General features: G+C 37.7%; 2 protein-coding genes across 5 annotated transcripts; one reads left to right on the plus strand and one right to left on the minus strand.

Moving 5' to 3' along the window:
• Positions 1–79: 79 nt before the first annotated feature.
• Positions 80–20,620, minus strand: LOC110699033 (metal tolerance protein 10-like). Of its 2 annotated transcripts, none has more exons than XM_021876521.1 (6): positions 20,332–20,620; positions 3,005–3,117; positions 2,320–2,565; positions 1,916–1,996; positions 972–1,202; positions 80–662 (listed from the first exon to the last, which is right to left on the minus strand). In XM_021876521.1, exons 1-6 carry the CDS (start codon positions 20,522–20,524, stop codon positions 318–320), a joined length of 1,209 nt encoding a protein of 402 aa, XP_021732213.1. In that variant the 5' UTR covers positions 20,525–20,620; the 3' UTR covers positions 80–317. The 2 variants fall into 2 exon arrangements, with proteins under 2 accessions (XP_021732213.1, XP_021732214.1); XM_021876522.1 differs by lacking the exon at positions 20,332–20,620 and adding an exon at positions 4,483–5,078.
• LOC110699030 lies at positions 5,292–12,354 on the plus strand. 3 transcript variants are annotated; one of them, XM_021876516.1, is made up of 3 exons: positions 5,292–10,515; positions 10,593–11,199; positions 11,284–12,354. In XM_021876516.1, exon 1 carries the CDS (start codon positions 7,516–7,518, stop codon positions 9,256–9,258), a length of 1,743 nt encoding a protein of 580 aa, XP_021732208.1. In that variant the 5' UTR covers positions 5,292–7,515; the 3' UTR covers positions 9,259–10,515; positions 10,593–11,199; positions 11,284–12,354. The 3 variants fall into 3 exon arrangements, with proteins under 3 accessions (XP_021732208.1, XP_021732207.1, XP_021732205.1); XM_021876515.1 differs by having other exon boundaries at positions 5,292–9,572; positions 9,651–10,515; positions 10,593–12,354; XM_021876513.1 differs by having other exon boundaries at positions 10,593–12,354.
• Positions 20,621–22,022: the final 1,402 nt, after the last annotated feature.

A 22,022-nucleotide genomic window follows, 5' to 3' on the forward strand; every position in this document is an offset into this window, starting at 1 on the left:
TGAAATTATTTCAATAAGTACTTATAAGACTATATTTTTTAATAAAATACGGAGGGAGTATATTGAGAATACCGGAATATACGAAGTGTAAAAAACAATCATAAAATCTCACATTTTGCTTTTGCTTCCAAAGGAAGCAATTATCAGATATCAGGAAATCAGGATAACTAGATGCGCAGATGATCCCTGGGGCAAGGAATTTTCCAGCAAATAATATTATTATATAAAACCGTACACATAATAGGCTATAAACATGGAAAAATTCATCTGATAATACTTGATGAAATTCCTAAACTTTGAGTCTGTTTCTAGGATCCTCAAACTTTTGCTTTGTGCTCTGGTCGGTGAGTGAACTCAAAATCGATGTGCACAAATGCTCGTTCTACATCAGGTAGCTGCTCGAGTTTCTCTTGGAGTGTCTCACCGATGTTATGTGCTTGGTTCAGAAGCATATCTTCCGGCAGCACAATGTCAACCTCTGCAAAGTAGTGTGTACCAAAAGTGTATGCTCGTACGGTGTCAATGTGCTTTATCTCCTCATTATGATTCCATATAAGATATGTTAACTTGGCTAAGAACTCTGGTGGTGCAGTCCTTCCGATCAGTGACCAGACGTTCTCAATGACAGTTCTTGCCCATGTACCGATAGTGTACAAAGCAATCTACAGCAAAGTTCCAAGAGATAGTAATGTTTTTCAGTAGAATATTGAAAATTTACTCAATTTTTCTCAGTTGGCAATCTGGTTAGGTGGATCATATGGTTGTACTCCTGTTTTATTTCTTGTTGTGTTCATATAATAAAATTGCATTACATACAAAATGCACGTGTTACTGTGTTAAGTACTGATTTTTGGTCGTGTTGTCGTGCCAGACAGCCAGGTTAGATAATTCTAGCTCTTACTACGACCATTTTGGAGCAATTAATTGAAGAGTTGTAAGAAAACTTAAATTGGTAAGTGTGGTGAACTTACAATTATGGCACCGGTAGGATCAATCCACCAAAAGAATCGAACAGCAAGAACTGCAGTCGCCAGACCAATAGAGTTTGTAACAACATCGAAGAAATGATCTTGAGCATAGGCACGAACAATCTCATTTTTAAATCTACGGCAGTAGACCATAAGACAAAACTTCACTACTGTTACTGAGACCATAATCCCGATCATCCACATTTCTTGTGTGTGATTCATTTTAGGCCCCGTCTGCAGGAGTAGCAAACATAAGCATCTCAATTGCTCAATACATAAGAATAGCTCTTATAATTGCACTAAATCTAAAAATTCGATCTAAATACTCTCAAATGCTCAATTTTGTACCCATTTACTTCATATTTAATGTGGCCAGATGCAAAGCAGATGCAGTTTTTCATGATACAAAGTGTTTGAGATACCATACCTCGTTGGGATGTCCCATATTAAGTGCTAAACAACATTTTATTAGTGACCTTTTCCTCTAGTTTTTCTCCATACTTATCCCTACACCTTCCCAACCACTATTATTATTATTGTATGTAACACTAACAAGAAACGGAGAAAGTACATATCGTATCTAAGTGAAGGTAAAGACACAGACCTACTCAGAGGATAGGCAGGGGCGCAGCCACACAGGGTATATGATATCACAGGTGTGCAGACAAGTGTGATTGATCAGGCATTATAAGCCCAAAATCTAGTCAGGCATTCCAGGAATCCAGGCTTAATATTCTTACTTCGTACTTAAATGACCAAAATTGTTCTGCCACTTTCAGAACAATTGCTGGTTACATTTGCCTGGATTTCATTCAGTAAGGTTTTTCAAACACCCTAGAGTAGAAAGTTGATTTAAGCAATTCATTCTTTTCAAATCTTGTGAATAGAGTACTTAATCATCACTATAAGCAAGTTTGTACATCAGACAATAGATAAAATCAACATACCTTAGTAATGAGGTCACGAGCAGACTCCAGCAGTATTTGTAGTCCTAATGTAGCCATAACCGATGCAAAAACTATAATTCCCTGAATCATCCACAAGAGACGAAATCAGACTTATTAAATGCAAATAGGAGCCGGTCCAATTTGAAATATATCTAAATTTTATCCAGAAACAGATCGACACACTAAGTAGGTTACATAATTGTAGCACCAAATGTTCTTCAAGAGTTACTCTGATGTCACACTAAAAGCTAAGCTTTAAAAAATATTGATAAAGTGATTCAAAGCTGATATAGTACGCATATTATACAAAGGAGTCGCGCTGTAGGATGCTGCAGGAAAGATCCTTATCAAAGTGGATATAAAATCATTATTGTTTTAAGTATGCATATGAAGTAAGGACATACCACTGGTTGCATCCTTTTCTTCCCAATCGGATAGTAATATTGATTTGGTTTTCTCATGGCATGGGAAGTAAACCACAATATAAATCCAGACAAAAGATCAAGAAGTGAATCCAATGTTGATGCAATGACTGCCAATGATCTGCTTTCTATGGATGTATATATCTTAGCTAGGAAAAGAACAACATTGGCTGCATTCGATATATTAATTGCCAGTCGCTCACTTTTTGCAAGCTGCTTCATCTCATCCTGGAGAATAAAAATTCAAAGTATAAAATTACTTCTCAAAAAGACTATGAAGCATATTTAAGTAAGAAAAACAGAACATAGGAATCAGTATGGATCCAAATCTCACAGTAATATACAAGTTCATTCATTTCATAGTCCACTAAACATTACGAAGTTAAACTTATGGTCCAATACTCATTCATATGATCATATCAAATAAGCACTTTGCTTCCTTAGTATGCCTTTGTTATGTGCAAATGCGATAAATTTTCTATAAGACAACCCTCTTCAACCAACCTGCTACATCAAGTACCAAAGGCAGTTTCTGTTGAATTTTTCCTACCTTTGTAATATAATGTAGGATCCTTGTCTTTTACCTTGACCAAAATCTCCAATAAACTCAGGACCAAAAAACAAGCTATATAAATCTTTGTGCAAAGTAAGGAAAACTGCAACTGACCTCAGTCAAACTTCCAGGAAAAAAACCTGTTTCATTGATGGTTTCCATTTCGTTGAAGCCTTCTAACAGTCTTTCCTGTTTTTTGTAATAATCCGCAACTTTTCCTTGTCTCCCTGAAATTGGAACAAGTCACAAATCCATGAAATTGGCCTCATATATAGTTCCCTTTGCTAACTTCGTGCTGTCAATAGTGTCAAATCCATTCAACGAAGCTAATATGTATTTAAGTTGCTGATACTGAATGTTATGAAGCATCGATCAGCGCTCACAAGAAAAGTATGAACAGCTGATTCTACACCGTCTCACACAACAGCTAAGTGTCCTATGTGGTCATGAAACCTAAATGCAAATAATATATGCAGATGGTTGGATCACATTTCACTAAATGCAAATGTATATGCAGAAGACAAACGAGCAAATAGCCTTTTCACATAAACTAGGAAGAAAAAAAGAGTTAGATTCGTAATAATGTATATTTTTATTAATATGTAAATTTCATAATTTTTTCATTACAAAATTAAAGATATTTAGCGATAAAAAATTGCACATAAAACGATGACATGATCTAAACTTATATTTTCTGATCTGATCTGAATTGAACTTATTTTCTGATCGGATTTGAACATATTTTTTTTCTGAAATAAGTAAAAATAAGTTAAACTAAGCAAGGCCTAACTCTACTTACAATAATTTATTATTGTTGCTCTCTCACGCATCCACTTGAGCTAATTTTTAAATTAATCTTTCTCCCCCTAATTAACTATAAATATTCTCATTAACTCGATTACACATTAACCTATTCATTTTACATGTACCGAAAAATCTTCCTATAATGAGCATTAATCACAAACAGAAGTGGAATAGTATTCGGGAACACTAACACAAGTGTATCAAGTATTTGGGAACGAATTCCTCTCCATTTAATTATGTTACGTTGTACAGCTTAGAAAATGGGGGCACAATCCAATCAAGCCATTTTCGACTCACAAATAAGACCTCTTAGTAGTGATTACTTCCACACCAATACAACTTTCAATATTACGAAGTATTAGTTATGTGATAATTAATTCTAAACAAATAAAGTCATAAATAATAATAAGAGTTTGAAACAACATATACCACAATTAATTTAATTACGACTACAAAGAATTATTCAAAGTCATAAAGGTACATATGATCGTAACAAGTTGCACATATACACATCTCTTGAACAGTGAGAATTAAACAAATGAAAGATGAACAGCAAAATTACTAAAATTAACAAACCCCTATAAAGCATCTTGGGTTTGTACAACAACTTTACATGAAAAAAATCCACACATATACAATCACATTATACCTAGCTAAAAAGAAATTATGCAATGACATATATATTTGTAATCTTCCTAACAATTTAAAAATAATAAAAATAAATAGCATGCAAATTATAATACGGAGTAACTTGTAAATAAACGAAGAAAAAAAAAGGGTTGGCTCACTGCGTGTACGGAAAAGGCGGCCAAAACGAGAGATGGAAGGAGGACGATTTTCCGGCAGTCGGAAAGAGTTGAGGTTTAGTCGCCATGACTCTACGTCGTCTAACTCGGCCTCCGCCATGTTATTATTATTATTGTTATTAAGAGTCGTCGCACAAACTTTTTCTCATACGATACGATAGTAAAGTGATTAAAATAGGTAAATTAGGAAACTTAACATCTTTACTTTTTGGTTAGTGTATTGTGTATGCGTTGAGTGAAAGATATTCATATATCAACGATAGTTACATGTAACAACGAAGCTTCGTCCGCAAATAAAGTTGTGAATTCTATGCCTCCTAATTATAAGGTAACAATATTTTTATTCTCCCTCTTTCATAAATTGACTTGCGAATGCATCGTATTCTAGGGTTGGATTCTTTCTTGTGGATATTGAGTAATTCCACTCGTATTGATTGATAGATACCTTATCCCTTGATTTGAATCAATATGTGAGGACTCGAGAAATATCTAAAAATGTATTTCATCATGTGATGACTTAAAGGATTGAATCAAAGGACGTTTTTCCAAAATGAGCCAATTTTGGCAAATATTAACCAAAATGGTTGTGTGGCAAAAGTATTTACCAAACTAAGCTTCCAGGCTAAAACGCTGTCTCGGTCAGCGTTTTATGCCTGGGTTTTTTTTAAAAAAAAATCAACCTAAAAACGCTGTCTGGGACAGCGTCTTTGTTGTTGACCTTTTTTTTAAAATTTTTGTAATTGCCTTTTATTTATAAAAATGTTTTTAAAAAACAAAAACAGTTATACCAAAGACGTTGTCCCAGACAGCGTTTAACTCTGGAACTATAAACGCTGTCTCAGACAGCGTTTAAGGTTATTAATGAAACGCTGTCTAAGACAGCGTTTCTGTCGTTTTTTTTTTTCCATCAAACAGCGTATTTCATTTCATTTCCTCCTCCTTCATTCTCAAACCCCTTCTTTCCCAAACTCTAACTTAATCCCCCTCTCTCTCATACTTGTGCTCCTCCGTGTAGACCGCCGCCGGCGCCGCCACCTCCACCGTCGCCCGCCGTCACCTCCACCGTCGCCCTCCGTGTAGCCCACTATACACTCCCCTCACCCTGAAATAGGTATTCATTCAACTTTCTTTGTGTTTTAAATTCTAGGGTTTATGTTGGTGATTTCTAATTTTTTTGGAATTGGGTTAAAATGTTGATGAGGTTGAGTTGTTAGTGTTAAAAATGTTGAATTGTTAGTGTTGGTAATGTTGAATTATTAGTGTTGGTAATTGTTGAATTGTTAGTGTTGATAATGGTAGTGTTGATATTGTTAGTGTTGATAATAGTTTGGATAATGTTGAATTGTTGTTGTTGGTTTTGTTGAAAATTGTTGACAATGGTTGATAATTATTAGGTTTTGAACAATTGTAATTACCTACATTGTTGTGTAATAATGGTGATTTAGGGGTTCTTAGTAGTTAATTTGTAGAGTATGTAAAATTTTTTTGTTTGATTGTGGTGATTTAGGGATGATTTAACGGCTTTACGTAAAATGTGTTTTGGTTGTTATGTAGAATATGGCTGGACAAAATGTAGCGTTGTTATGTCGATGGGGAGGTGAAATTTTGTGTAATGGATCAAATGTGGAGTACAGTGGAGGGAATATGGACCTTATAACACTTGAACCGAACATGATTGTGACTTATCTGATGAATGAGGTTCACAGTTGTATTGGTTCAAACCCTATGGCTGTTGAACTGAACCTTACAATGAGGTGTGATACTGGTCATGGGGTGCAAGTGTTACCTGTCTCTACGAACAGACATTTGAAAGGTTTGAGGAGCATGGTAGGAATGAAGGGTTTTCCCAATGAGATATATGTAGAAACAGTGCCTATATGTACCCAACAAAGTACTCGGGCAGAACAGCAAGCTACATATAGGGCTGTACACCGGTCCAAAACCGGACCGGACCTGACCCGGACCTGAATGGACCGGGACCTGAATCCTTGATTTTTTAAGGGCCGGAGACCGGATCTGAATCAACAGGTCCGGTTCCGGTCCAGACCTGATAAATCAGGTCCGGTCCGGGTTTGGACCTGAATAGACCTGATTATTTTTTTTTTGATTTTTTTAAAATAAGATGAAAGTGCTGACCTGTTTAGACCTGTTTGGACCTGTTATGGACCTGTTTGGACCTGTTATGGACCTGCTTGGACCTGTTTAGACCTGATTGGACCTGTTTAGACCTGTTATGGACCTATTTAGACTTATTAAATAAAAAAAAATAGTTTTACCGGTTTCAGGTCCGGACCTGAAATTTCCGGGTTTTACCCGGACCGGACCTGAAACCTGGAATCCTAGAATTTCAAGGACCGGGACCGGACCTGAATCTGCAGGTCCGGATTAGGTCCGGTCCCAACAGGTCCGGTTCAGGTCGGTTTTTAGGTCCGGGCCAGTTTATGTACACCCCTAGCTACATATGTCTCTGATTACAACACCGCGTCCTTCCAAGAGCCCGCAAACCACATTCCATCGAATGCATATGGGATGGGTTCTTTCACTCGAATGATGCAGGACGACCAATTTCACTTGCCTTTTAGTTCTCATATAGCTTCACCAGTACATGCGGGGGGACGCGTGACAGTGTTCGGCCAGCCTGCTCCGTCGTCATCGAACACCGTGGCATCTTCGCCGATGCAATTGCATAGCTACTCTCCTATGCAAGGTGATGATGGTTCACCGTTTCGAGAAGATCCAAATGATTTTGATGATGTTGTGAATAATGAATTGTCGGTGTATGATGTGTATGCGGAAATGGATGATGAGGACGAGAACGGAGAGGGGGATGATGAACCTACACAGGTGGAAGATGGTCAGCCGTTGGTTAGAACTCCCATATCTTGGTTCAGTGAGGTACCCGAGAACTATGAAGTTGATTAGTATTGGTCCGAATCGGGTAGCCACACCTCTTTTGTTCCCGGGGGAGAATTTGAGAAGGGAATATATTTTGAGAGCAAGAAACTGCTTCAAGAAATGGTGAAGATGTATTCTATTCAGAGGAATCAATTCTACACCACAGTGACCTCGAATGATGGTGTCCTACATCTGCGATGCAAGAAGAAATGTGGTTGGATGCTACGGGGTACCAAATCGAGTGAGCACTCACGTGGTTTTACCATAGTCACGTACAAAGGCCTGCATCGGGAGACATGTATCAGTGAAGTACTATCTAATGATCACCCACACTTGGATTCGTCCGTAATAGCCGAGTATGTGAAGTCCTTTGTGCGGAAAGATCCTTCGTTGAAAGTGGAATTCATACAGGAACTGATCTCGAAGCAATTTCATTTTGATGTCCCGTATCGACGAACGTGGTATGCCAAGGAGAAAGCTATAGCTGAGATATTTGGGGATTGGGAGAGTTCATATGGCAGACTTCCCCACTTCATGCAAGCACTCCTACGGTCGAACCCGGGAACATGTGTCGTATGGAAACACAAAGCTTTAGTGGATGGTGTATACTACAGCAACATGGAAGTGTTTGAACGAGTGTTTTGGGCCTTCGGTCCTTGTATCGATGGCATTAAACATTGTATGCCTGTTATCTGTATCGATGGGACGCACTTGTACGGGAAGTATAAAGGAACACTGTTGGTTTCTACGAGTGTTGATGCAAGCTTCCAAGTATTTCCTATTGCATTTGCGGTGGTTGAAGGGGAAAACACTTCCAGCTGGTCTTGGTTCCTAGGTTGTATTCGAGATCGTGTCACGCAACGGGATGACCTTTGTGTTATTTTTGATCGACATCCTGGGATCATTGCAGCAATGAATGATCCTAATGTTGGATTCACCCAGCCCCGAGCGTATCACAGGTTTTGTGTCCGCCACATAGCCTCTAACTTGAAGACTCACGTGCGAAGTAACGACATGAGAGACATGTTCAAGGCCGCTGCGTACCAAAGGCAAGAAAGAAAACTTCAAGCTGATCTGTGTTTCATTGGTGAGGCCTGTCCCAAGGCCATTGAGTACATTGCTCAAGTCCCGTTCCCTATGTGGTCTCTGTTTCACGACAGTGGTCGCAGGTATGGTATATGTACTACAAACTTCTCGGAGACATTCAACAATGTGCTGAAAGGATCTCGGTTTCTACCGATTATGTCCCTTGTCGAGTTAAGCTTCCACAGAGTTAACAAGTATTTCACTTTGAGAAGGGAGTCTTCTGAGGCTAGGTCTGATCAAGGACTTCCATACCCCCCAAAGGTCACTGCCATCCTCGAGAAGAACACCGCTAAAGCCAGATATCATAGAGTGGATGCCTATAACCGGCGATTGCATATTTACCAAGTGACAACAGAGAGGGGAGAGAGAGTTGGTAATAAAGGAGGCCACAAGCATACGGTGAACTGGCAGTTGAGAACGTGTACGTGCAACAAACCGAAGATATTCCACCTCCCATGTTCTCATGTGCTAGCAGTCTGTGCTACATACTCACTATCAGAACGGCCTTGGGTGGACCCTCTGTTGCAGTCGGCCGCCTACATGAACACCTATGCACCACAATTCTGGCCGATCCCCGGCGAGACAACCTGGGCACAGTGGGCACAGTACGTAGGCCCTAAACTCATTCCGGACGGCACAATGATACGTGGAAAAGGTCGTCCAAAGTCGAAGCGCATACGCAATGAGATGGATGACAACAACCGGCCCCCAACCAAATGCAGTCGTTGTCACGAGCAAGGTCACAACCGCACTACTTGTCGATCTAGACCAACATAGGACCTAAGTGTATATGTGTTATTTGATATAGTAGTATGTAGTGGTGTTATTTTGATGAAACAGTTATAATTTTCTACATTATGTGTTATTGTGTTCAATTCGATGAATTTTATTTTGTACGTTGGATGTTCGAGATTTCCTGTTTATGCCTTTCAATCGAAATTAGTATTCAATATATTGTGTTAGTGTTTGGTGTGTAACGTTTTCAATGAACAGATATCATGGACGTACGGGATAGGACACCCGGACCTGTTGACCCTTCTGTCCTGACACTACAGGACACCCATCGGAGCGTCGACGTATGGAACCTGACGGTAATGATTCATCTTTAACGTTTTTGGATTCTTTGATGTACTATCTTTTGTTACTTATAAATGCTCCTGTGTTTTCAGGGTGACGTAGCGAAGCCACTACAGTGCAGGCACTACAGGACCCCCTGGGTTGTCCATGATCGCTGCCTTGAGTACGTGACGTACGCTGGCTTTGGCGGTGTACATCGCTTGGGATTTAGGGAGATCGACCGACACCTTGTCACGGCGTTAGTGGAGAGATGGAGGCAGGAGACGCACTCCTTCCACCTACCAGTTGGGGAGGCGACTGTGACATTGCGGGACGTGGCAATACTGACGCGCCTTCCAGTACAGGGGACTGTGGTGACGGGATCATTTCTAGTCGATCCCGTTGGATTGGTTGTGCGGGTTCTCAGGGTGCAGCCGGGTCCCAACGATGTTAGGGGCTCCGCCTTGAGGACGGTCTGGTTACGAGATACTTTCCAGGGCTTGCCTGCGGACGCCGATGACGCCACAGTACAGAGATACACTCGAGCGTACTTGTTCTTCCTCATATCCGGCGTGTTGTCCGACAACAAGAGCGGGAGCCACTTGCAGCTTATTTACCTACAGCTGTTAGACCACTACTGGGAGCATATCCGTGGATACAGCTGGGTAGTGCCTCTTTGGCGGTGTTGTATCGCCAACTTTGCAGAGCCTCACGGAGTGGTGCGCTCGAGATTGGAGGACCTCTGTTTGTGCTTCAGGTATACTACGTATATTATCACAAGCGAATTATGCAATGAGTAATGTCATATTTAACATAGTTTTGTGTTTTGCTATTGAAGCTATGGGCTTGGGAGCACATCCACGTAGGAAGACCAGGTAGGCCTGCTGTACATCGTCCGGGGCAGCAGGACCAGGATGACCAGTATGAGCCGTACATCGCTCCGCCTCGCCCTGCAGCTGATGAGGCTTACGGTTGCAGGTTTGTAACAATTGTCATTTTTTTTTCCCATATACGATTTCATTTTGTAAACATACTCACCAAATTTGTTGCCCCAGGTGGATGGTCCCCAGACTCACACAGGCACATACGGCGACGGGTCTCCCATACTACCGAGACGCCCTGGATCGACTCACTGAGGATCAGGTACAAACTCTGAAGACATTTGTAATCATTTAGGTACTGTGTATACTGATTGTGGACTAACTTGTTTAGGATGTGTTATTGCAGATCACATGGGATCCGTATGTACCGGAGTTGGTAGATGTCATGCCTGCACATCTACTGGAGCATCAGGGAGAGTGGCGTGCCCGGGTCCCCCTGACCTGTTTCGAGGTTGTGGAGAGTCACCTACCTGACCGCGTCATGCGACAGTTTGGACTGCAGCAGCCTATTCCCCAGAACTGTGACACTGACGTGCGCCTTCACGACATTGACCGTCGGGGAAAGACGGAGACAAACTGGGCACTGGAGCATTGGCAGTATCTTCAGCTATGGGAGCAGCGGTTGGGTCATGTCGTTCAGGGTTATCCCATGCAGGGCGTTATGGATCATGACGATCCGTACATGGTGTGGTACAGGCTTATCACACGCCGTTTCATCAACCCCAGCTACACACCACCGTCCACCCATTACCACCCGGCACATGACGTCATTAGCGGATATGTGAGTTTCTTTTACTATACTTATCATCCTCATTTTTTAACTTTTTTAAATATCATGTACTTGACTGATCGATGATTACTACAGGCGGCGGATATGGTGGCGATGTATGATGCACTGTCCCTCGCCCCTACAGACGGACCCACCAGAGCCTAGGTCCAGCGGATGCGAGATATGTCCGCGACTTCCTTACGCAGACATGGTCACGGTCATCTCATCCAACAGCGGGACGGTGATGATGGTCACTCCATCCATTCGCGGTTTGACCCCGGCCAGAGTAGCAGTGGAGGTGATCCTACGTCGCACACAGAGGCAGAGGAGTACATCTTCCATAGTTCTGCACCCTTCAGAACCCAGGAGGACGCATCGTCCAGCCAGCTCACTCCCCCCCCCCCCGCGCCGGAACCCATTCACCACCATTCACCATTACACTCGGCGTCGTCCAAGACGAAGGGACGACAGTGAGGCTAGGGAAGGGTTACACCAAATTGATGAGTAGTGAACGTATTGTATCATTGTTTTGTCCTTTTTCCTGGAATGCTGTATATAACGATTGCATTATCAATATAAGACATGTTGGTTGAATGAATCTGTTTGTGTTTTAAAGTTTTGTTAGCTTATTTATCCAAATCGGATGTCAGTCAAAATAGATCCTTCAGGGCTAATGTACATTAAACAGTAGACATTTGGAATCCATAGTCGAAAATGGGGAAGAAAGGATGGCCCGTGGTGGTTAATGTGGTTGTTCATGGTGGTTTTAGTGTTGTTGGTTGTGGTGGGTGGTTATCAACGGTTGTTGAATGGTTGGGGTTGGTGGTGGAGCTGGTTGAAGTGTTGTTGGAGGTCAAAAGTGGTGGCAGATGGTGGTCGATGGTGGGGGTTGTTGGTGGATTGTGGTGGCAAGAATCATGGTAGGGGGTGGTGGGTGGGGGCAGAAGAAAGTGGCAGATCAGTGGAAAAAGGCTGATTCTGCTGCTGTTTTGCACACCAGCAGAGAAACGTTGTCCCAGACAGCGTTTTAGGTTGAAAATAAGACGCTGTCTGAGACAGCGTTTTAGGTACAAGGAAGTTTGTACATAAAGCGCTGTCTGGGACATCGTCTTTCATATAACTGTTTTTGTTTTTTAAAAACATTTTTATAAATAAAAGGCAATTACAAAAATTTTTAAAAAAAAGGTCAACAACAAAGACGCTGTCCCAGACAGCGTTTTTAGGTTGATTTTTTTTTAAAAAAAAAAACCAGGCATAAAACGCTGACCGAGACAGCGTTTTAGCCTGGAAGCTTAGTTTGGTAAATACTTTTGCCACGCAACTATTTTGGTTAATATTTGCCAAAATTGGCTCACTTTGGAAAAACGTCCTGAATCAAATACGTGGGTGCAGTGATGATGTTTTACGCGATTTACTACCTAGTAATCTGTCACCCATGTATTTGTTTTATTCATTTATATATTCTACTTTTCTATATACATCCCTAATCCCTTAAGACTTAAGAGAGATGTTTGTAAGTAATCTGTTTTCTAGGGAAGTTTGGTAGAATAACCAAGTATAGAATTAGGATAAATAATACTTCTCTACGTAAATGGTATTGGGCTCTTGCATTAAGGTTCAACCATTATAATCCATTCAACAATTTCCTTGCTTGCACATGATATCAAGAGTCTTTCGTTTTTTATTAGATGCATCACTTTTCAAATATAAAAGTTTTAATTTAAATGCATTAATCACGCACTTTCCCTTTTAGTTAATAAATTTTCTCTATATCTCCTATCACACGTGGTCCCTATTTAATTTTTCTCTCCACTCAAAAAAATTAACTAGGAATCCGCAATTACAAAAGTAATGCAGAAAGTATTAATTTTGCTTATTTTGGCATTATTGTATAGACCATGCGTTAAAAAATTATTATTTTATATATAATAGAAATATATGTAGTACTCCGTATAAAGAAAAAAAAGGTACTGTATAGTTTTATAAAATTGATGTTGGCCAAAGCTAATTTAAGAAAATAACCCATGAAACAATCCATTACACCGATGGAGTATTATACAAGTATTAACCATCTAAATACAATAATTTTTACTATTATAAACTCCTTAATAAAAAAAAATATGATATTTTGTATTTTTTTGTTTTCTTTTGATAGCTGACATTTTGTATTTTACCACCCACTTATTAATATTACCACCCAAAAAAAAAAGTATTTTAAAATACCACTTAAAAAGACAATAAATAAATAATTTTTTTTTTAAAAAAATAACCACCATTTGCACTTTCTGTTATTGTGATAATGTGCATGATCCTTGTATTTTACATCTTAACATCTAAGCAAGAGATTTTTTGGGTAATGGTAGTATTTTTTTTCCTGTGTGTGTGTGTGTAGTAATATCAATAAGTGGGTTATTTGTGGGTGGTAAAATACATGTTAAACATACTGATAATGACTTGAAGGAAGCTGCAGTGAGTCACAGCAAGCCCCATGTTACAGTCAGTCACAGCAGAGTACATTAGCACTGCCCAAATTGTGTTATACTGATTGGTACAGTCAGCAAGTTTGTTATAACAAAGTTCTTCTCAGCTGCTGTGTTTAGTAGCTTCTGGATATTTTCCTCTTCCTTGTATTACAACTATATAAATAGATTTTCTGCTGTAATAAGTTGTAAGAATTCATTCTACAAAAATCAAACACAAAATCTCCTAGTTTTCTCTCTAAATTATGCAAATCTCTTGAATATTTTTCTTCTAAATTCTTCTTTGTTTGTTCTAGAATTCGATCCTACAAATTGTATCGTGGTATCAGAGCACAGGAGCTCGAATTATTGATCTGTTTCCCAAATTTTTGGTACTGCAAACGTTTGATTCTGCAATTCTATAAGTTTTTCTTCGATCTCAAGCCTATTTTTCTGATAATTTTTCATCAGAACTGTGAAATCTGCAAGTACTTGTGATTGATTGTTCTTGCTACTTGTTTTTGTTGTTGATATTGTTGATCTGCACTACAATTCTGAGATTCTTTGTTTGATTACACAATTCTTGATTGTTAATATGGCTGCACAAACTGTTTCTGATCCTTCACTTGATCCTACCTCACCTTATTATCTGCATCCTAGTGATTCACAGTATAAACTAGACTCTGAAAAATTCAATGGTAGTGGTTATAATGATTCGAAGAGGTCTGTTATGATTGGATTATCAGCTAAGAATAAGCTTGGATTCATTGATGGTTCACTTGAGAAACCCGATCCATCAGACAATACACTGCACAAAGCATGGTATAGGTGTAATAGTGCACTTATTTCCTGGTTTATCCAAGTTCTTGATGTCACAATTGCTCGAAGTGTTTTGTACTTCGACACTGCTAGAGAAATATGGATAAACTTGGAAGAACAGTTTGGTCAGACTTCTGGAACACATAGTTATACTATTCTACAGCAGCTTGCAGACATACATCAAGAATCTGAGAATATCTCTACATTTTTCACTAAGATGAAGATGCTTTGGGATGAATATGATGCTCAGAATACTTTGCCTGTTTGTACTTGTGCTAACTGCACATGTCATATTACTAAGAAAATTTTGAAGGCACAAGAGGATAAGAGACTTATACAGTTTCTAATGAAATTGAGAGAAGAGTTTAGTCAAGTCAGAGCTAAAATTTTGATGATTTTTCCTCTGCCATCTATTTCTCATGCATACAGATTTTTAATGCAAGAAGAGAGGCATAGATAGGTATATATTTCTTCTCACTCAGGAGAGGGAGTAGCATTTGCAGCATCACACAAGAGAAGGTTCTATGAATCTAATAATCAGCAGAGAAACAGATCTACTGGCATGATTAATGCTGATTTACAAAGAGGTGGAACACAGCAAGTTTCTCAGCCTTGGAACAATTCTTCAAGGAGGCCATCACCTTATTTTTGTGATCATTGCAAGATCTTAGGTCATTCCATTGAGAGATGCTGGAAGATTAATGGTTATCCACCTCATATCAAGGAGAATTGGTAAGGAAAAGGTATTGTAGCTGCAGTCCATGGTGAACTAGATGTTAATGATGATTCTCAGCAGTCTGATGAAGTAAGTAGCACTGCAACCATCACTATGGAGCAATACAATCATCTCATCTCTCTTTTAGACAAAAGGAATGATGATGAGAAAACTAAGATAGCTACAATGGTAGCAGGCACTTTCTGTCTTTTATCCTTCAGGAATTCTCATTGGATTATTGATAGTGGTACCACTGATCATATGAGTCATGATCTTAGTTTGTTTCAGAATTATCATAGCTTGAATAATTCTGTTAGTAATATTACTATACCTGATTGAAGAAAACTGAGTGTTCAGAACAAAGGAACAATTAGGTTTGGTGATAAACTTGTGCTACAAGATGTGATGCATGTGTCAGGCTTTCAATTCAATATGATTTCAATTCCAAAATTGTGTAAAGATATGAATTGTGTGGCTTATTTTTCTCATGATGAATGTTATATTCAAGGCCCTACTCTGACCAAGCCACTGCTGCTTGGTAGATTAAAAGATGGTCTATATTGCTTGGAGAGGTCTTTATTTCAAGATTGCCAAGAGTCAAGTTGTGCTGCAGTTCATTATCCTCAAGAATCAGCCCTAGATTCTAGCTCTATTAATAATGTCAAGCTATGGCATCTAAGATGAGGTCATATGCCAATAGCTCATTTGAATAAAGTCATACCTGATCTAGATACTAAGGATTATTTAGTATCTTGTACTTTTAAGATTTGTCATTTTTCTAGGCAACACATATTTTCTTTTGGTCATAGTTCCATTAAAACATCTAAGGCTTTTGAGTTGCTACACTTAGATGCATGGGGACCAAATAAGGTAACCACTCATAATGGTTGTAATATTTTTCTGACAATAGTGTATGATTTTACAAGATTTACTTGGATTTTCTTGCTTAAAAATAGATCAGATGTTATCCAAGTCTTATGTGATTTTGCAATGTTCATTGGTAATCAATTTGGGGCCAAAATAAAGAATATCAGAACTGATAATGCTCTAAAATTATTTGATGGTGAAATGAAGAAATTCTATGCTAGGGAAGGCATTTTTCATCAGTCTAGCTGTACAGAATCCCCTCAACGTACAAAATGGGGTAGTTGAGAGGAAGCATAAACATCTCTTAGAGACAGCTAGGGCTCTCTACTTTCAGTCTAAGGTTCCTGCAAGATTTTGGGGAGAGTGTGTGTTGATAGCAGCTCACCTAATCAATAGAATGCCCTTACAATGCCTTGGTTATGTTTCTCCTTTTGAGAAATTTTTCAATAAAAAACCTGTCATTGATCACCTTATATAGTGTTTGGCTGCTTGTGTTATATGTCTACCATCAAACAAGGCATATCCAAATTTGATTTAAGAGCAAACCCCTGTGTTTTTCTAGGTTATCCAGCATCACAAAAAGGCTATAGGGTTCTAGATCTTACTAGTGGTAAAATTCATGTTACTAGGAATGTAATTTTCTATGAAAAGAATTTTCCCTATACTGTTTCTGATCCAAATTCTACTGTCTCTAATCCCCCTTTTTAGATTTGTTTACCTTTATCATCACCTGTTCCAACTCACTTTGATGATGATATTCCCAATATTTTACAGCCAGTCAGCCAACACCACAAAATATCCCAAACACTTAAAATTCAACACCACAAAAGAGCCTAAACACTATATGTCCTGTTCCTGCACCAGTTCAGAATATTTCTGAATCTGATGATCATCCTACTCTTAGGAGATCTACTCGACCTATCAACCCACCAAAACACCATAAAGAATTTGTTCCACATTCTAAACCAAATCAGAAACACACAGCTCTTGAATCTCAACATTGGTGCAACATGGTTATATTTGAGAATTTGCCATTTGAACATAAAGCTTTCATTTGTTCTTTGGACAATATAGCTGAACCAACTTGTTATAATGAGGCTTCTTGTGATCCTTCTTGGGTAAAGGCTATGGACAAGGACGAAATTGCAGCACTGCATTCTAATCAGACTTGGGTTTTAGTTGACTTACCAAAGGGAAAGAAAGCAATTGGGTGTAAATGGGTATATAAGATCAAATTAAAAGCAGATGGGACTGTTGAGAGGTTCAAGGCAAGATTAGTAGCTAAAAGGTATAATCAGAAGCATGGGATTGATTATCAGGAAACTTTTTCACCTGTAATCAAGCTTGCTACAGTCAGGTGTTTACTTTCCTTAGCAGCTTCTAAGTCTTGGACTTTATTTCAATTGGATGTCAACAATGCCTTCTTGCATGGCGACTTGGATGAGATTGTTTATATGCAAGTTCCTGCAAGCATTCCTAATCCAGAAAACAAGGTTTGTTTACTCTAGAAATCTCTATATGACCTCAAGCAAGCCTCTAGACATTGGTTTTCTAAGCTACTTGCAGAGCTTAGAACACTTGGTTACCAACAGTCTCAGTATGATAGTAGTCTGTTCCTTAAAAAATCTGGTGATTCTTTGGTCTTGGCTGCTGTCTATGTGGATGACATCATCATTACTAGTAATGATGTTCATGACATACAGTCTCTTAAGGATCATTTGCATAAGACCTTCACAATCAAGGATTTGGGGCAGTTACACTATTTTTTGGGAATTAAGATTGGATATCTTGATTGTGGAATCTCAATGACTCAGAAAAAGTTCACTAAGGAACTTCTCAAATATTCTGGTTTCAGTGATTTCAAGCCTGTTGTGACACCCTTGCCTCTAAATTTAAAGCTGACAGCTGAAGATGCTGATTTGTTAGCTGAACCTGAGTATTATAGAAGAATGGTGGGCAAACTTAATTTTTGACTCATACAAGACCTGATCTTTCTTATACAGTGCAGCATCTGACTCTTCTCACTTGCAAGCTCTCTATCATGCTCTTAGATATGTTGCTTGTACTGCTGGTAAAGAAAAACTACTTAAAGGTTCTGCTGAACCTGTTCTACAAGCCTATTCTGACTCTGATTGGGGTTCTTGTCTTGATAGCAGAAGATCTATATCTGGTTATGTGATGATAGGGTCTTCTCTAATCAGCTGGAAGTCTAAGAAGCAAGGAACTGTATCCAAATCTTCCAGTGAAGTTGAATATAGGGCTTTAGCTTCAACAGCTAGTGAGGTTACTTGGCTAGTTAATCTGCTCGAGGAGTTGGGTTTAGATAAGCTTAAACCTGTCACACTTCATTGTGACAATCAGAGTTCTATATACATAGCTAAGAACCCTGTCTTTCATGAGAGGACAAAACATATAGAAATTGACTGTCACTTCACTAGAGACAAGGTCCTTGAAGGTTTGATCCAGTTGAGCTATTTACCTACAGGCCATCAACTTGCTGATATGTTTACTAAAATACTACCTTCAGCATAGCATGAGTTCCTTATTTCCAAACTTGGTATGATTGATACCATCCCAAGTTTGAGGGGGATGTTAAACATACTGATAATGACTTGAAGGAAGCTGCAGTGAGTCACATCAACCCCCATGTTACAGTCAGTCACATCAGAGTACATTAGCAGTGCCCAAATTCTGTTATAACTGATTGGTACAGTCAGCAAGTTTGTTATAACAAAGTTCTTCTCAGCTGCTGTGTTTAGTAGCTTCTAGATATTTTCCTCTTCCTTGTATTACAACTATATAAATAGATTTGCTGCTGTAATAAGTTGTAAGAATTCATTCTACAAAAATCAAACACAAAATCTCCTAGTTTTCTCTCTAAATTCTGCAAATCTCTTGAATATTTTTCTTCCAAATTCTTCTTTGTTTGTTCTAGAATTCGATCCTACAAATTGTATCAATACAAAATTTCCTAAAATTTAACTAAGAATATTGATTTATCCGTATGTTTGTACGTTGTGAGCTTGTATGAGTAAATTGGTGCTAATTTAAGAAATATTTACTTGTTCTAGCATTTTTTTTTTAATTTGGTGTTTGTGGCACAATTTATGTAATGGCAATTCTTGCTAACTTGCTAGCCATTGGCTGGAAACAAATTTAAAAACTAATTCACCAATGAAGTGTGAAGAATAATAAGTTAATAACGCAAATAAACAATAGCAGCAACAATGCACCAATGACTACTAATGTAGTAATGTGCATGATCCTTGCTGTTGGCAAGGAAAGTTCCAATGTAGTTTTCTATTCATCAATAACTTGTGGACTTTATATTTTTTTTTTGACAAAACTAAATAGAAGTGATAATGAATTGGTCTTTAGGATTAAATTCGTTTATTAATTATTATTCTTAATTATTTGATTGGGTCATATTGATTTTGGTATGTTAAATTAATTTTGATCATATTAGGTCTATTTCCTTTTTTTTTTAATTGTGAAATAATGATCAACTCTAGCAAATCATATAATTAGTTTTCTAGTGAAATCGGGTTAATTTTTGCTAGGGTTATTTTTAAACCATCCAGCTTTGAGTATAGTTCAATAATGGATTGAGTAAGAAATTTGATAGGTGTGTAGATCTTTGATAGATGGCTATATGTAAGTATAAGTTTATAAGAATACAGTACACTTCCTATCAAATAGAACAATATATACCATTGTTTACTCAATCTATGTTTTTTTTTTTTTTTTTTTTTTTACTTGATGGATCTATATATGAATCTTTACTGATACTAATACAACGGCATAGTTTTCTTTTCCTTATTTTTATTGGGTGTAGTTAGAAATAAGAGAATAATAAAATCCTTCAAAGTGATAATAAGTCAAAATGATACGAAATTGGATAAGATATCTTATGGGCACAAGCGAAGAGTATGAATTTATTTGCACAAAGCTTAAGGTGAGGGACTGAGGGTCATGAAATATTGTACAAAGCGTCAATCAAGGCCTGAAAGTAATTAAGCGAGAAACACTGCACATAGTTAAGGTGTGGATCATGCTTATATGCCACAATTTACAAAAATAGGTTAAACAAAGGGAATGAACCATAATGAGTGCAATAAAATGATTAGTGAATCCGAGTTAGAACTTATTAGATTCAAGATACATATAAACTAATTCACTATGTTCGAGTGTCATCCCTATACATACATATTGAAATTATAAAACACATGTACAAAAAGCTAATAAAACCAAATCGTGTGAAATTTAAAAAGGAAAGAGACTTACAACGAGTAGGATTAAGACATAGTAAGGGATGAAAGGAAGGATGAGATTGTTTGGGAAGTTGAAACTCGCTTATACTTAGTCTCCATGATGGAAACTCATCATCGTTGAACTCAGTTGTAATCACTGATTCTACGTCTGGCAAAGGTGAAAGAAGCTCTCTTCTTGAATCTCCTATACAAACTTGGTTTTCCATTATTAGTATTACGAGTACTAATTACACAATAATCTTGCTTAATTAATTTGATTATGAGAATGATGAATAGGAGGTTACTGAGGAAGTGTATAAATGTGAAGGTCCACCTAATCTTTGTTATATTATTCAAAGTAATATTTCATGCGTGCTTATGTCATATACAAGCTACATAATATCATGTGTGATGTACGTCCTAATTAATAATACATGTCCTAAAAGTATGTTAGTTTTGCCATCATCACCAAAACCATCAATTAACCACTCCACTTTTTAATCATCCACCTTTATGTGTCCTATTCTGGTTTGTAAGTGAATCTAGTGTTATTGAGAAAAATTCACTCTTTATATTTTTGTAACTTTATTACAAAAATTATAGTGTATTATTAAGACATTGCTTGAAACTAGCTTTCAATTAAAAAAAATTAATATACGGATCGGATAATTGATCAAGAATATAAACAATTTTTTTTTCTTTTTTTTTAGGAAAGAATATATACATTTAGGGCTTGTTCTCGTTGGCTGAGCTCAGCAGAACTGAGCTGAACTAAACTGAATTGAAATGAATATTTTATAAGAGAAGGAAATTAGGAACTGAATTGAGGTGAATAGAACTGAATTCAACGTATGAGAACAGACCCTAAAACTATAATTTATATATTAAAAAGCGTCCCTAAAATTGTTTATGTGCTGATTACAATACTACCATCTTAGCCAATAGTAGTATATCTTTAAGTAAGCATAACAATGGATTAAATAAAATAAATATGTAGCCTATAAAAAATTAATAAAGAGAATAGGTTCAACAATTTCAAGACAGTGGAAGTTTATTTCATTTAGATCCGGCCGCTTTTTTAATTAACATTCTATTTTAAAGTAGTAACACAATGCAATGCCCGGGCCACACACTACTACTTATATAAATATTACTTCTTCCACATAAATTAGCACATTTCTAATTGCTTGATACTAACACATTTCTATTGCAATACTTTTACAGTTTTTTTTATATAAACGGTGACTAAGATGAAGGAAAAGTCAGAAAAAGAATACAAGGTAAAATTGAAACAACGGTAAAAGAAATCATAGAAGTAAATTGAGAGATATGGAATACTTTTATAGTTTTTTTTATGGACGGTGACTTTTTAGGAAATTCTTTGCAATTAAGCAAGGAACTATTAAATTATGTACCAACCCCAACATATATGGTGCCACGATGTTCACGCATCATCACAAATATATAACTCATACTTGTTAGTCTACTAAAATATAAAATCTAACACTTGGATTGAGTCGATAATGAGAGTGACTGCCTAATCTAGTGTTATACGGGCTAGTCGGCTACCTCAAATTCATCATCTATTTGTTGGACTCGACTGTTTTTATTTTGTATTTTATATTTTATATTTTGTTTAGTTCCATTTTTGGTTGATAAAATTTGTCTAATATTAGTGAGCTTTAGCAGATAAAGCTTTATTCCATAATAACCTAATATGGAGCA

This window comes from Chenopodium quinoa, unplaced genomic scaffold (genome assembly GCF_001683475.1).
Source record: "Chenopodium quinoa cultivar QQ74 unplaced genomic scaffold, ASM168347v1, whole genome shotgun sequence".
NCBI classification, from domain to species: Eukaryota; Viridiplantae; Streptophyta; class Magnoliopsida; order Caryophyllales; family Amaranthaceae; genus Chenopodium; species Chenopodium quinoa.

Coding starts and splice junctions, on each gene's coding strand:
- LOC110699033 (XM_021876521.1), bottom strand. CDS start 20,524: ATGGAAAACCAAGTTTGTATAGGAGATTCAAGAAGAGAGCTTCTTTCA. Junction 2,566..3,004: donor TTCCTGGAAGTTTGACTGAG/GTCAGTTGCAGT, acceptor TTTATTCTCCAG/GATGAGATGAAGCAGCTTGC. Junction 1,203..1,915: donor CTCGTGACCTCATTACTAAG/GTATGTTGATTT, acceptor CTACTCCTGCAG/ACGGGGCCTAAAATGAATCA.
- LOC110699030 (XM_021876513.1), top strand. CDS start 7,516: ATGGTGAAGATGTATTCTATTCAGAGGAATCAATTCTACACCACAGTG.